General features: G+C 39.8%; 1 protein-coding gene across 3 annotated transcripts in view; it reads left to right on the forward strand.

The window, feature by feature from the left end:
- Window positions 1-16,592, forward strand: part of TTPA (alpha tocopherol transfer protein) — a 29,963-nt gene extending 13,371 nt beyond the window's left edge. The window contains exons 2-5 of one of the 3 annotated variants that reach the window (XR_015140817.1): window positions 4,243-4,396; window positions 7,546-8,059; window positions 10,256-10,366; window positions 14,579-16,592. Coding sequence is in view for 2 of the 3 variants with exons in the window: in XM_086336857.1 (XP_086192983.1) it covers window positions 4,243-4,396; window positions 7,546-7,739; window positions 10,256-10,366; window positions 14,579-14,767 (648 nt within the window). In the remaining variant the exon portion in view is untranslated. The remainder of the gene's footprint in view (window positions 1-4,242; window positions 4,397-7,545; window positions 8,060-10,255; window positions 10,367-14,578) is intronic. The other 2 variants (XM_086336857.1, XM_086336856.1) reach the window with 2 other exon arrangements.
- Window positions 16,593-17,019: the final 427 nt, after the last annotated feature.

Consider the following 17,019-nt stretch of genomic DNA (forward strand, 5'->3'; position numbering starts at 1 on the left):
CAGTTCAGTTTCAGATAGTTCCTTGTTCCAGCTTATACTTCTTCTTGAGGTCTATATGCCCCTTCCAATGTAGTCTGTGCTAACTACACGGTTTTAGTCTGTCACACCTGTCCCTTCTGAAGTGGTTCTCTCTGTTTATTTTGGCTTCTGTTAGCAAATCTCTTCAATGTCTAATTTCCACCCTGACACAAGGGGGCGAAGGTGGTCACTTATTTAGGCTCACTTGTTCAGTTGTGCTGTGGGGACGGAGGAACACTGCAAATATCACTGGTGTGTGTGGGGAGTGCTTGCAGTGTCTGGGCCACACTGCGTTTGCGCCCACTCCCAGTGTGGGCTTTCCCTGTCTGTACTGCTCAGGCTCCAGGTTGCTCTGCAAGGGAATTGTCTAAAGTGGGCTCTGGGTTGCGTGTACTTCCCAGGTCTAAGCTGCTCAGGTTCAGATTCTTGGGTACTCCATAAAGGCACAGACTCAGTTGGGCCTGGGTTTTGTGCCCTTCCCAGGTTCGAGCAGCTCAGGTGACCAGGTGCTTGGCGAGCGCACGCTCCCCAGGTGGGCGGTGCATCTTGTCACCTCCCCCATGCCAACCGCTCGGTTTCCTGAGTATGCAGTGGGAGCGCCGTCTCAGGTGTGCCATATGTCTCCTCTGGGGAGCTGATCTCTGGCTGTGACCCTCCTGGCAGATGTCCACCATCCGGGAGCCCAGGAAGACTTGGTTAGCAACTTGGGAGCCTGCTCACAGTTTGCTAGAGGATGCCATCTCTGGGGCCGAGATCGCCCCTTGCCTTCTGGCTCTGGCTGTCGCTTGCCTGCCTCTCTGCCTTCCGGCGAGGATGGGCCAGTCCACAGCCGGCTAGCTCTCCTCTGGTATTCGTTCAGTCCTTTGTTCTGTGAGTGAGCCCAGCAGTGCCTTAGGTTAGAGCTTTTTTCGGGAAGCTTCTCTCTCTCTCTCTTTCTTTTTCTCTCTCTCCAGCTATCCCACAGTTTGGATTGCTATCGCAGTTAGCTCCCTCAGATTGTCCTCAGGGCATTCAGACCCAGTCCTTACTCTAAGCAATGCAGCCCGTGCCTCCCTGTCCAGCCCCCACTTGCTGGTGGCTGACGCGAGCATCTGGGCTACTTCTACTCTGGGAGTTGTGGTTAGGTGTGTAATCTGTGGGTTTTATTTATTTATTTTCTCCTCCCAGTTATGTTTCCCTCTGAAATTCCAAAACTCCCCACAGACCCGCCAGTGAGAGGGTTTCCTGGTGTTTGGAAACTTCTTCTCTTTCATGACTCCCTCCCCGGGATGGGTCTCTGTCCCTAATTCTTTTGTCTCTCTTTTTATCTTTTATATTTTGTCCTACCTCCTTTCAAAGATAATGGGCTGCCTTTCTGGGTGCCTGGTGTCCTCCGCCAGCATTCAGAAGTTGTTTTGTGGAATTTACTCAGTATTCAAATGATCTTTCAACGAATTTGTGGGGGAGAAAGTGGTCTCCCAGTCCTATTCCTCTGCCGTCTTAGGGCCGCCCCCTAAATACAGCTTCTTTTGTAAAGTTTACCTTACAAGAGTCAGTTTCAGTCTCCACTCTGCTCCTGATAGTTACTGCCCTCCCATTAATGTGTAATTTCTTCAAACTTGGACGTGAGTCTGAGTGAACTCTGGGAGTTGGTGATGGACAGGGAAGCCTGGTGTGCTGCGATTCATGGGGTCGCAATGAGTCAGACACGACTGAGCGACTGAACTGAACTGAACCCACAAAATGGGGTAACCATAGTTACCTCTCAGAATGGTCATGAGCAAGAATTGAAATGATACTATTAAATGCTAGAAAAGTGGCACAAAGATGGTTGTAACTTTATTTGAAAGTGTGTACTCTGTTATGAAGCATGGTTAAGATAAGCTGTAACTTTTAAACTTATTTATTGCTAATGGTGGTACAAAACAGGCACCTTTGGGGAATAAATATTCACTTGCAGCTGGGTTTTTTTTTTGTTGCTGTAGACTTTATGTGGTTTGTTGGATAATTGCTGAGTAGCAGTTTACATAATTTTATGTAATTTATTTATGTAAGCTGGACCTTTGAATTTATCAGTGAAAAGGTAATAATCAAAGATCCAGGTGTAGAGCTGTCAGTTTGCAAAAATTAAGTGTCAAAAGGATGAGGGTGATTTGTACATCTTCCAACACATCTGGTTTAATCATATATTTATTTATTCTTTCACTCAATACATGTACCTATTTCCTGAGTGCCCAGCATTCTGCAGAGATCAATGAGCTGAAGAACCCACCTCTCTTACTTAAAAGAACGCTTTTAATAAAGCTATATTTTTTTTATTATTCCATGGGAAAATAAACATCTCTTTTAAAAAAAGTATTACTTTATTTTTGGCTTTGCTGCATCTTTGTTGCTACATGTGGGCTTTCTCTAGTTGTTGTAGGTGAGGCCTACTCTTCTTTGTGGGGCATGGGCTTCTCTTCGAGGTGCTTTCTCTTGTGGAGCATGGGCTCTGGTGCACGGGCTTCAGTATTTGCAGCACGAGGGCTCAGTAGTTGTGGCTCTTGGGCTTAGTTGCTCCACAGCATGCAGAATCTCCCCAGACCAGGGATCGAACCTGTGTCCCCTGCATTGGCAGGTGGATTCCTATCCACTGCGCCACCAGGGAAGTTCAAATTGTTATTTCTTTATTGGAGCTCCTACAGTGCTTCTGGTGTTTTGCTTGAGTCAAAGTTTAAAGAACTGTTTTTACATCCGAGGGAAGTATCAAAAAAGTGATGAGCATTGAAGATGCTATTAACACTTATTCCCATGCCCACTAAGACAGGAGGAGGAAGAGAAATTCATCTGGTGCATAGAATGAATGCATTAGGACCTACAATGTGTCTTTTGTTCTTGCTGCATTTGGAAACTTCTTTTTAGGTCACCAATTATTTCTTTGTTGGCAAATTTACTGACTTTTTTCCTTTCTAACCTCTCTGTTGCATTTAATTCTTAGTAACATTAAGGCAAGTTTATTAAATACAAACTTGACAGAGTGAGAGAAAGAAAGAGGGAAACAGAGAAGCAGAGCAAAACAGATGCTGTTTCCCTCCTGTCTGTGCATCATGACACCAGTTCTCCTGTGGTGCAACCAGATTCTCTTTTCCTCCAGCCATTCCCAGCCATTTACATCCCCCCAAGGCTTGGTTTTTTAAACTTGTAGGTTCTCCTTCAGATCATTGCTACTTTGTGAATACAGTTATCATGTTTATTCCAATGACTCAAAAGCAAAATTTGTCCTGTCTTATGATCTGAACTTTGATTCTACATTGCTAATAGATCTCTTTAAACTCAACACAAATATATTGTCATTTTAGAAAAACTGAAAATCATAAAGAGATCTATTGAAATATAGTACATTTTAAAAGTGTAATTTGAGGTAAATATTCTCTACCATGGACATCCCAGGTGGCAGTAGTGGTAAAAACACCCTGTCCCTGCCACCCCCACCACAATGAAAGAGACAGATGCAGCAGACTCTGGTTTGATCCCTGGGTCAGGAAGATTCCCTGGAGGTGCAAATGGCAACCCACTCCTTGCCTAGGAAATCCCATGGACAGAAGAGCCTGGCAGGCTACAGTCCATGGGGTTGCAAAGAGTTGGGCATGACTAAAGTGACTTAGCACGCACCTGGTATCTGGATCCCAAAAAGCAAAAAAAGAGGCTTCTTACCCTAGCACAGTGTCACTTCTGTCAAAGGGAGATGAGAGGCCAGCTCAGCTTCGAGAGGAAGGAATCACTGGACTCCACCACCTGGTGGAATTGGGACATATGTACACTGGATGGAGGGCATTTTAAAATATTTATTTATTTATTTTTGACTGTACCATGCAGCTTGTGAGATCAGTTCCCTACCAGGGTTCAAACCCGAGCCCCCTGCACTGGAAGCAGGGGGTCTTAACCAGTGGACCACCAGGGAAGTCCCTGAAGGAAGGCATTGTTGACAGCTGTCACTGGGAGTCTCTTTACCATAGGAGACAAATAAAAATTCCTCTCCTTTGAGTTTGTGACTAATTCCTATCACCCAATATTTTGGATGAAGAGTGCTTTTCGTTTTTGCAGCTAAATAGATACCCCAGGTTAAAATCCTATCATAATGGATTTTGTGATCTAGAGTTCTATTAGCTTGGCAAGGGCCCTACATGATGCCAAGACTTTCCTATCACTCTTATAAAAGGCTTACCAGGTGTGCTATCTGTAAACAATTTTTATTTTATTTTTTAGTTACTGAAAAACTACTTTAAGTGGAGAGCAGAATGTCCAGAAATAAGTGCAGATCTCCACCCTAGAAGCATCCTTGGCCTCCTGAAGTCAGGCTATGTCGGTGTCCTGAGAGCCCGAGACCCCACCGGCAGCAAAGTTCTGATTTATAGAATTGGTAAGTCACACACTTCTCCTCTTTTCTATTTTTCTTGACTGCCATATCAGAAGCTTCCATGAGTTTATATTTAAGAGTTTAGCTTTTTAACTTTTAACTTGGGTTTTGTTGTTGTTGCTTAGTCATTAGGTCATTAAGTCATTAAGCAAGGCTCTCTTGGTGGCTCAGTGGTAAAGAATCTGCCTGCTAATTCAGGAGACAGGGTTTTGATCCCTGATCTGGGAAGATTCTACATGCCTTGGAGCAACTGAGTCCATGTGCCACAACTACTGAACCTGTGCTCCTAAGCCCGGGAGATGCAACTACTGAGCTTAAGTGGTGTCCCAGTTACTGAATCCCGAAGGTTCTAGAGCCTGTGCTCAGCAACAAGAGAAGCCACCATAGCGAGAAGCCCACACAACACAACTAGAGAGCAGCCCCTGCTCACCACAAGTACAGAAAAGCCCAAGCAGCAACAAAGACTCAGCATAGCCAAATAAATAAATAAATAAAGTTGTAAAAAACAAAGAGCAATCCCATTGTGCCTTCCTAGGAATACCTCTGATTATTGCTTCTGTTTCTTTGTCTTCATAATTTTCCATGCTATTATACACTACCCATTAACATCTAAATCTGTTAGGGTCAGCCAAAATTCCCTCCTCAATCCCATGAGACCCTTTGGCCTCCAACCCAGCCACCTCCCCACACTTCCCATTCTCAGCCACACTTTTTAAGTTAGTCATGTTCACCACTCACATTTTCTCATAGCTCCTCTCAACATCCCCTGGACTAGTTCCACTCCCATCTTTCTGCTGAAATGACCTGAGCAAATCATCAGTGATCATCTTTTCACAGCAAACCTCTTCCTCTCTGATACCACAGTCTCCTGGTGTTTTCTCCCAACTTAACTGACTATTCTTAGTCTCCTTCACTGGCACTACATATTCTACTTCAAATTCTGAAATTCTTTTAGACATTGGCCCCAGCTTCCTCTTCTTAGCTATATATCTCTGTACTACAACAGAGAGAACCGTTAAGTCCACAATAATCACTGCCATAGGCCTAGATATAACCACAAAATCCCTGAGATTTGTATCTTCAGCCCATCCTCTCTTTGTTTCTCAAAGCTCCAGACAACCAGTTCCCTGTCTCAACTGTACCCGCCTGGACATTTCACCAGCACGATTTTAATGTGTTCAAAACTACCTATAATCTTTCCTTCCCCAAACACAACAAATGGTACCACCATTCTACCCGATTGTCCAAGCCAGAAACTTTGGTATTTTTAGAATTTTACCTTTCTTTAGTCATAAATCTTTTCCCTCCCTTCATCTTGTTAGGTATTGCATGAAACTTTTAATCTGAAGATTTGCATCTTTTTCCAGCTTTGGAAGAATTTTCCTTTCCCCTCTGTTGCCTATTATCTGTGTTTTTTGTCTTCCAGAACTCTGATGAGTTGGATTTTGAAACTTCTGTATCTAGCTGCCCATCTCGTACCTTTTTATTCATACATATTGACTTCTGGCTCTCCTATGCTAAAACTGAGAGAATTCCTCAGCTCGATATTCCAGACCTTTATTCACTTGTTGGCTGTGTGTTTTCTGACATTTGTCCTATTAACAGAGATTTGCTCAAATTGTCATTTTATTTCCAAGAACTCAATTGATTCTTTTTCATAATAGCCTCTTCTCATAGTAATAGCCTAGGGCTTCCCTGGTGGCTCTGACAGTAAAGAATCTGCCTGCAATGCAAGAGAGCCAAGTATGATCCCTGGGTCAGGAAGATCCCCTAGAGGAGGGCATGGCAACCCACTCCAGTATTCTTGCCTGGAGAATCCCATGGACAGAGGAGCCTGGGGGGCTACAGTCCATGGGGTCGCAGAGTCGGACATGACTGAGTGACTAACACACACACAGTAATAGCCTACAGTATCTTTATTTTTCCCCACTGAAACTATTTTGTTTCCTTTACCTTTTCTTGTTTTATTAGCTGTCTCCTTCTATTGTAATGCCTTTGTCTATTGAATTGGATCCTTTCTTCTTTTGTGTGTCAGTGTTTTTAAAAATGTTATAATTCGTAGTGGTTGCATATCTTTTTAATAGATCGCCTGCTTGCCTATCCATTACTGTCACTTTTGCCCACCATGGCCTCCCCCAGGACTAGTGGGGGAGGGGAGAGGATAAGAATTCAGCAACTCCTTAGCACAGGTATTCCTTGTTTTTCCTGGGTGGCTACCCTAGTGCTTCTTGACTTGACTTTCCAAGACCACACTCACTGTTCTAGCCTGTGTGGACATGACCGCTACACGCTGCTCATCATGGAGGGGTGTCAGAGAGAATCTACCTGCCTGTCTCACGCATTTCCCTTAGCAACAACCTCTGTGGTTACCATAGGACCCTGGCTACTCTTGGTAATCCAGAGCCTTGCTTTTCCCATTCTCAATACCTTTGAGTGTGGAGCATATCCAGAGGCATTCCCACCTTCAGCCACAGCTCCGTCCTGCATATTTTGTGCTGTAGTTTCATCTGGCCATCAGACACAGCCTGCATTCACTCTTTTATTTTCCCCATGCCCTTAGGAATCTGTTCTTCTTCTTCTTTTTTTAATGTGGACAAGGAGACACATGTGTGATCCCTAGGTCAGGAAGAGCTCCTGGTGAAGGGAACGGCAACCCTCTCCAATATTCTTGCCTGGAGAATCTCATGGACAGAGGCGCCTGGTGGACTATAGTCCATGGGGGTCACAAAAAAGTAGGACACAACTGAGTGACTAACACTTTCACTTTTTTTTTTAAAACGTCTTTATTGAATTTGTTACAATATGGTTTCTGTTTTATGTTTTGGCTTTTGGACCCCAACGCATGTGGGATCTTAGCTCCCAGGGATTGAACCCTCCCCTGCTACACTGGAAGGCAAAGTCCTAACCACTGGACAACCAGGGAAGTTGAAAGAATCTGTTTTTTACTAGGGATTTGAGGGAGGGAGGGAAAAGCAGGCTCATGTTCTTGGACCACCAATTTGATCTGTTATTCTATTCATGATCTTCGTATATGTATTATTTCTATTGATCTTGAAATCTAAAAAGAATCCATTTCCTTCTGTAAATCTTTCTGATCCTTTATTCTTCACACAGTACTGAGATATAAGTTTTTACATTTTTTTTTTTTTCAGCACACTGGGACCCAAAAGTTTTCACAGCTTATGATGCATTTCGTGTGAGTCTCATCACGTCGGAGCTTATTGTCCAGGAGGTAGAGACACAGCGAAATGGAATCAAGGCTGTCTTTGATTTGGAAGGCTGGCAGTTTGCTCATGCCTTTCAAATTACCCCCTCTGTAGCCAAGAAGATTGCTGCTGTTCTCACAGTAAGTGTGTAGTCTATTCAGGATTGTTTTGGTTCCATCGCTCACTCGTGTGACCTCATGAACTGCAAGCACACCAGGCTTTCCTGTCTTCACTGTCTCCTGGAGTTTGCTCAAACTCATGTCCATTGAGTCGGTGATGCCGTCCAACCATCCCATCCTCTGTCATCCCCTTCTCCTCCTGCCTTCAATCTTTCCCAGCATCAGAGTCTTTTCCAACGAGTCAGCTCTTCACATCAGGTGGATAAAATATTGGAGTTCCAACTTCAGCATCGGGTTGATTTCCTTTAGGATTGACTGGTTTGATCTCCTTGCTGTCCAAGGTACTGTCTTCAGGATAATGCTTCCAAATATTAAATATAAATTTAGTTGTGTGTTAAAGAGAAGGGATAGTATATTTATTGGGCTTCCTTGGTACCTCAGCTGGTAAGGAATCTGCTTGCAATGGAGGAGACCCTTGTTTGACTCCTGGGTCAGAAAGATCCCTGAAGAAGGGATAGGCTACCCACTCCAGTATTCTTGAGCTTCACTGGTGGCTCAGACAATAATGCAGGAGACCTGGGTTTGATCCCTGGGTTGGCAAGATCTCCTGGAGGAGGGCATGGCAATCCACTCCATTTATTGGGCTTCCCAGGTGATGCTAGTGGTAAAGTCTCTTTCTGCCAAGAGACTCGGGTTCAATTCCTGCATCAGGAAGATCCCCTGGAGTAGGAAGTGGTTCCCTACTCCAATATTCTTACCTGGGAAATCCCATGGACGGAGGAACCTGGTGACCTATAGTCCATGGGGCTGCAAAGAGTCAGACAAGACTGAGCGACTGAGCACAATCACACACATAACTACATTTATTAGAAAATTAAATAAAATTTTAGAAGAGATACATAGAATTCAATAATGGTAAGAGGAAGTAAAATTATTATTTCAAAAAGAAAGACTGTTGCAACAAACTGAAAATATGTTCAAAATTTCAAACCACAGAATTCATACATTTAAACAAGAATGTGATGACTTGATCTGTCATTAAAATTTTGTTCCTAAATTAAAAATTGACTCAAAAAATAATATTGATAACAATGATAATATACAACAAAGTGTCATATAGGTTTGGTTGGTATAGATTGAACAGTTCATTCCAGAAAATAAGTCTTAAAAATGGCCATCATCTTTGACCCAGTAATCCTACTGTGGAAATCTAGCCAAGGAATAATCTTAAATATAGCAAAGACTTTGTGTATAATAATGATGGTTTACTCTGTGCTGGATACTTTACTGAATGTTTTAAATGCATTACCGTTTAATGGCTACACCAAAAGCTTATGACATATGACTATTTTTTTCCATTTTACACATTATTTTACTATGTCAGAGAGGTGACATGCTGCTGCTACTGCTAAGTCACTTCAGTCGTGTCTGACTCTGTGTGACCCCATAGACGGCAGCTCACCAGGCTTCCCCGTCCCTGGGATTCTCCAGGCAAGAACACTGAAGTGGGTTGCCATTTCCTTCTCCAAAGCATGAAAGTGAAAAGTGAAAGGGAAGTCGCTCAGTCGTGTCCGACTCTTCGCGACCCCATGGACTGCAGCCTACCAGGCTCCTCTGTCCATGGGATTTTCCAGGCAAGAGTACTGAAGTGGAGTGCCAGTGCCTTCTCCGAGAAGAAAATTAGAAACAGCTTATTTATCCAGAAATAGGAAAAGGGTTACTTGGACGATGATACAGCCACTTGACAGATTATAGCTTCAATATTTAAAACCCACTATGTTTACAAAAATTGTGTTATGTCTGTGAAACAAAACAGGGTGTAAATTATTTAGAGAGCATAATGGAAATTATGTTTAAAATAAAATTATTCATAGAAAGAACCTGAAAGGAAAAGTGACAATTTGGTAACACATCTCTAAAAGCTGTGTGTTGAAAAAAAAAAAAGAAAAGAATTTTGCATAAAAGAACCTTGGCAGGAAAAAATTAACAACACATCTTTGGTTAGGGAAACTGCTGATAATGTTTTTCTGTCAATTCTTAACTTTGTAACCTTAGAAAAAAGCTGATATTACTTTGATATGAAAGACTTATACCTGTGTCAAAAGTTTAAAAGTGAAAAAAAAGTTTAAGTGTTTGTTTATTGTACTTTTTCTTTTGAAGGAAACTTTTATGAAAGTTTTTTTTCCTCAAAATAAAAATTTGAAGGGAAAAGTTAAATATAAATATACAAGCGACTCACTGATTTTTCAAAAGCACATTTATATGTGATTGGGGGAGACATGTTCTGTGTCTTATTTATGAAATATGCATGTATTTCTTTAAATACTTTGCCTAAGTTACATGGTGAAAACTTTTCTTACTCTAGGGACAGCAAACTATAAATTAGGCTATTGTGTTGATGGCATAATTTTGAAAATTAAATCACACTTTAGGTATTGCTGTACATTTAGCAAGTGTTCAAAAAAGGGGTTTGTTGATAGGATCACATATTGATTTATGTTTTGTTATTAATAAGACATTTTCTTTATTTTCAAAAGGATTCCTTTCCATTAAAAGTTCGTGGTATCCATTTGATAAATGAGCCAATAATTTTCCATGCTGTCTTTTCCATGATTAAACCATTTCTGACTGAAAAAATTAAGGAACGGGTGAGTAAAACATTTTCAAATCACAATTCTTCTGTATTATATGTTCCACTCCTTTTAAAATTTAAGAATAGCTCTCTTATTACCACCCTTCCCCTGACACACACAGAGCATTATCCAAGTGTTTTGAATATTTAATAATCCAACTACTTTTATAAATAAAAATTTCTTTTTAATTAAAATCAAATACCGGATCTCCCATACATGGTTGGTGAGACTGCAAAATGATATATTCCCTATAGAGGGAAGTGTGGCCATAGTTATAAAAATTACAACCTTCACATTTCTGAGATTTTTTTCCAAAGATATACTCATGGGGCTTCCCTAGTGGCTCAGATGGTAAAGAATTCACAGGCTAATGCAACAGACACTGGTATGATACCTGGGTCAGGAAGATCCCCTGGAGGAGGGCAGGGCAACACATTCCAGTATTCTTGCCTGGGAAATCCCATGGACAGAGGAGCCTAGTGGACTACAGTTCATGAGGTTGCAGAGTCAGACACTACTTAGCAATAAAACAACAACAAATACCTGCTCATAAACAAAATTATATATACAATTCATTGTAGCAAAAGATTGGAAACTATCAAGTGTATCATGAGGGAACTGGTTAAATAAGCTATGATACATCCACACAATGGAACACAGTACGACTTGCAGGATGTATTGGGAAGTGAAATAAGACCATGCAGAATAATGTTTATGTTATACTACCTTTTGTATAAAAAGGGAAGACATCAGAAACTATAGTTTTATTTGCATAAAAGTTATCCTCAAAAAGGATATACAACAACCAAATTGTTTACTCAGTATAGAACAGAAGCGAGTTATGGATGGAGTGGATGAGGTTAGGGTTGGGAGCAAGACACTGTCTTGCTGTCTTTTATCTTGTTTTGATTTCTAGCCATGTGAATGTATTATTTATGTAAATAATAAATGTACTTATATTAGACATGTGTAACTGAAAACCGCAGTACCCAAAGTGTGTGACTTAATGTCATGTTAGTTAAAGCAAAGAGATTTGATGTTTTATTACCTATCTTGTGGAGTCTTAGCTCAGGTGGTATCACTTGGAATTTTTCAAGTGTTCACGATAGAATCTGAGTTCCCCAAAATGGCAACCATTCTTCTGCATGAATCTGTAAAGGATAATTTTTTTTTTGTTTGGCCATGCCACATGGCTTGTGGGATCTTAGTTCTCCCACAAGAGATCAAACCTGTGCCTTCTCCAGTGGAAGTTCAGAGTCTAACCACTGGATCTTTCCAAGGAATTCCTTTAAAGGATAATTTTTAGAGCATAATATTTAGACAAATGTTGGCAACATCTAATGCAAGGACACAAACAGGTTTTAAAGGCTTTGATGATTTAAATCTCAAAAATTACTTAAATATAAGTACTGATAATGTGAGTAATAACATATTTGGAATTTTAGAAAGTATATTCTTTCGGATTCTGAAAATGTATTATCTTGCATCTTCTCAGAAAATTATGACCATAGAGCTTCATTTGAGGTTTTCCAGTAGGTATTTCTGTCTGTCTTTAAGAGGAACCACCCCTATTCTTTCATTTTTATAAAAGTCAATTTTTTGTTCATTTTTTCCTCTCTTCAATATAGTTTGATAATAGCTGGCCATCTCTGTAGAACTCTGAAAGACATAAAAATAAGTATTTCTATTTTGAGTTATATTTTGGATCACAAAAACCCCAAGATATAGCAATAAATTGAACCTAATAAACAGGATAATATGAGCAAGAAAAGAAGAAAAATTTAAAATTGAGAAGTTAAGTGGAGCATTTCAGTGGAAGTTAATTGACATGAAACAGATTTGCCAAAATGAGGAGGGTGAGGAAGACCAAATCTTGCCACTTTCTCCCTTTAAATGTTTTGGCAATACTCTGTGAATGATCTTATTTCCTCTTTCTTGAAGTGATAGTAGAATTTTTGAATTAAACATTTCTGAAAAAATCAAGAATTGGGACTGTGAGGTTCCTGAGTACAAGAAACTTGTTTCATTCCTCTTTCAGTCTTTGTATCCTAGCACATGAAGTGAAAGTGGAAGTCTTAGTTGCTCAGTCATGTCCTACTCTTTGCGACCCCCCTGGACTGTAGCCCGCCAGGCCCTTCTGTCCATGAAATTTGCCAGGCAAGAACACTGGAGTGGAGAGCCATTCCCTTCTTGAGGGGAACTTCCCGATCCAGGGATCGAATCCAGGTTTCCCATATCGCAGGCAGATTCTTTACCATCTGAGCCACCAGGGAAGCCTCAACCCTAGCACATCAGTTCAGTTCAGTTCAGTCCAGTCGCTCAGTCCTGTCCAACTCTTTGCGACCCCCATGAATCGCAGCACGCCAGGCCTCTCTGTCCATCACAAACTCCCGGAGTTCACTCAGACTCACGTCCATCGAGTCAGTGATGCCATCCAGCCATCTCATCCTCTGTCGTCCCCTTCTCCTCCTGCCCCCAATCCCTCCCAGCATCAGAGTCTTTTCCAATGAGTCAGCTCTTCGCATGAGGTAGCCAAAGTACTAGAGTTTCAGCTTCAGCATCATTCCCTCCAAAGAAATCCCAGGGCTGATCTCCTTCAGAATGGACTGGTTGGATCTCCTTGCAGTCCAAGGGACTCTCAAGAGTCTTCTCCAACACCACAGTTCAAAAGCATCAGTTCTTCAGTGCTCAGCCTTCTTCACAGTCCAACTCTCACATCCATACATGACCACAGGAAAAACCATAGCCTTGACTAGACGGACCTTTGTTGGCAAAGTAATGTCAACCCTAGCACATAGCAGGTGCTTATTAGAAGATTGAATTTACACATGAACCCTAGCAGATAAGTAAAGGTTGTTTATATATTTGTAACAAGATGTGCTTTTAATCAAAGTTTCCAAGTCTTTAACTTCAGGACATTATATGATGAATTTATATAGTTTAAAATGTTTGAAAATTTAAGTTCTCAACCATCATAATTACTCTTAATTTATTATCCAAAGACTATCTGTCAACTGTACCACATAAATTATTCCCCACATACCTAGTTGTGTGCTCAAATGTATGCTTTTGATAAGAACTAATAAAAAGAAATACACTTTTATCATCTACAGAACTATTTCAGGATATTCCACCTTTTGCTAAGAATCACCAATACATTAGTAGGGAACAGAAGGTATAAAATAATTTCCAAAAATTATTTATTATTTATTTCTGGCTGTGCTGGGCCTTTGTCGCTGCGCAGGCTTGTCTCTAGTTTCGGTGAGCAGGGGCTACTCTCTAGTTGTGGTGCATGGGCTTCTCACTGCAGTGGCTTCTCTTGCTGCAGAGCACAGGCTCTAGGGTGTGGGGGCTTCAGTAGTTGTGGCTCCTGGGCTCTGGAACACAGCTCAATAGTTGTGGCACATAGGGTTAGTTGCTCCTTGGCATGTGGCATCCTCGTGGACCAGAGATCAAACCCGTGTCTCCTGCATTGACAGGTAGATTCTTTACCACTGAGCCACCAGGGAAACCCCCTGATAAGAACTAATAAAAAGAAGTACACTTTAATCATCTACAGAACCATTCCAGGATATTCGATCTTTTGCTAAGAATCACCAATACATTAATAGGAAATAGAATGTATGAAATGATTTTATTTAGTTTTAAAAATCTACTTTTGAAAGAAAAAGTATCTTTTTATAAATTCTGAATAGTTATAAGGATGCAAATATAAGAAAATAGTAAGATGAGCAGCTTCATCAGCTGCTGCTGCTGCTGCTAAGTCGCTTCAGTTGTGTCTGACTCTGTGCAACCCCCTAGACAGCAGCCCACCAGGCTCCCCCGTCCCTGGGATTCTCCAGGCAAGAACACTGAAGTGGGTTGCCGTTTCCTTCTCCAATGCATGAACCTGAAAAGTGAAAGTGAAGTCGCTCAGTTCTGTCCGACTCTGAGCGACCCCATGGACTGCAGCCTACCAGGCTCCTCCGTCCATGGGATTTTCCAGGCAGAAGTACTGGAGTGGGGTGCCATTGCCTTTTCCGTCTAAACATAAGTAAAATTATTGGCTTCATAAGCAGAGGGACAAATGATGCAGATACTACATCATTTGTCCCGACATACTACATGTTCTTCTGTCTTAGATGTGATGAGAATACCTCGTTTTATGATGTTGAGTTTCTGCTGGAAATGCCTCTGCTATACTGGGAGGCAGAGGGCATATCTTCTAAAACATTTTGTCTGTTTCAGATTCATATGCATGGGGACAACTACAAGCAAAGCTTACTCCAGTATTTCCCAGACATTCTTCCACTGGAATACGGTGGTGAAGAGTACTCCATAGAGGACATCTGTCAGGAGTGGGCAAATTTTATAATGAAGTCGGAAAATTATCTCAGCAGCATTTCACAGACGGTTAAAGGAGAAGAAGTTACTTGATGTGAAAGGTTTCCTGATTAAAAATTCATGACTGAGATCCTATCTGGTTATATGAATGAAAGGAAGGGAATCTTTAAATTAATGCTTTTCTGATTTTTTTTTTTTAATGTAAAAATCTTTTAACTTGAGCAACGTGGGTATTTGGGAAACTTCTTTACTTTTTAAGTATCTTTTCTTTACCTTAGAAGTAATTAAATGTTAGTATACCTTAAAAGCATAGAAGAGGTTCCTTTTTTGGCATTTGAAAGAAAGTTATCTCTGAAGTACCGTCATGTGTACATTTGTGTTTACAGTTTTATTTTTAAAAACTTTTCTGGTTATATAGGTTTAATTATAAATGAATACATAGTCCACTGAAGAGAAATATTAGCACAAATCAACTGACTATAAAAATCTATTCACACTTTTTTAGGTGTGTCAGATGAGACTATAATTCAGATTGAAGTCTGAGTACAGTTTTACATAGTTATTTCCACGGGCCACCAAGCTAGTTCACCTCAGGGAAATTCTATTTAGCATATCTGCACAATAGAAACTTTTGAATGAAGTCCATATGCAATAAACTATTATACGCTGCATCAGGTCTCTATGAAATTATTCATGTTGATACAATTAACTCCATAGAAATTCAGAGATGGAATAATATTTGGTTGCCATATACATGGACTCTATTTTTAACTAAACAGTAACATGACTACACAAGGGGAAGGAAATGTTTACATTGTAAAACCAGTCAGTTACATCTGGAACTTTTCAGACTATGCATGAAATAATTTAGGTTTTACTATATTATCAGAACATTCTAGCCAAATCCTACAATTCATATTCACTTAAAAAAATCAGTAGTTAAAATGTGCTGTTTGTACTGTAGCTATGTTAATGCATATTTCATTTATTGAGAAAGATATGTCAATATAACTTTCAATTTATGACAATTTTTACAGTATAATTTTGAATTTTATTTTAAACCTAATGAAAGAACACAGGATACAAAATTTGTTAAACATGTTTTAGCTTAGTTGGGTTTCAACATTAATCATACAATATTAGCTTTGTGAAAGACTATGTAAAGGCTGTTTTTCTTTATAAGAAAATTATTCTAATCAGATGAGTTGGTACTTATGATTCTTTGTACATACATCTGTAAAAAATCAAATGATTATGAATGTTCTTTAGAGAACGTCTTTGTGATTTAGCATTGGGAAGCTAACTGTACATTATAATTTTTGTTAAAAAAATTAGATCATGCTTGTTTTCTAAAAAATGTAAAACTTTTATAAAATCATAAATTTAAAACTGTTTAATTAAAAATAACAGCAGAATAAAAACACTTAAAAAGTGTAAATAACAGCAACAACAAAAAGCTCTAGTTTACCCAACTTTTATTCTTACATGGTTTACATCACAAAGTTCCACTTCATTCACATTTTGGGAACTTAAACCACTTTCTTCTGACTCTATAAAGGAATGATTACTTTAGCACAATAGATAGTATTTTTAAATGTCTTTTAAATATTATTCATGGGTGATGTTATTAACAGTAAATAGAATTAAAGTAAGTCAATCAACAGAAGTACATTTCATGATAGGATTTTGAATTTTTTATGGAATGCAGTGATTCACTGAGGAACATTACAACAATGTAAAATAAACAAGCAGTTTTATAAGGTGGCACGATAAATCACTATTGAATTGTCTCTATTACTTTACAGTAATTGCACCAGAAGTGCCTTTTAAAAGACTAACATGTGCTCATTGTTACTGAACTGCAAGATAATGTTTGTTCGAATATTGTTCAAAACAAAATAAAGATTTTTCACTCAAACTATAGCTGTTGGTTGTCCATTTTTAAATAAGAATACTAGGTATTCTTTTTCAAAAACTGCTTTTCCTTACAGAAAAGCTTAAGAAAAAAGTATCATCCATCTAGTTGTCCTCAATTTCAATTGCAGACTGGTTCCCCCACTTCCACCACCGCTGCTCAGTTCAATACCACTTTCCCCGGTGTTGTTATGCTTAAAGGGACCACAGATTAATTTCATAAAATTAAGCCATGCATACTTTCAAAAGTTAAAACTTAAGTGATAAAAGCCAGAGTATATCACTTCATCAGATAATTTGATTTGGAAACTATCAGCCCAGATCATGATTTCAGATTATCAATATATTTCCCTTATGGAAATAACACAGAAGTCCTAGAGCAAGTAATAGTTTTGCTACCCACCTAAATCAAGCCAGCAGCTCACAAAACT

This window comes from Bos grunniens, chromosome 14, assembly GCF_055505025.1.
Source record: "Bos grunniens cultivar Pamir isolate PY7600 chromosome 14, Bosgru_T2T1.0, whole genome shotgun sequence".
NCBI lineage: Eukaryota > Metazoa > Chordata > Mammalia > Artiodactyla > Bovidae > Bos > Bos grunniens.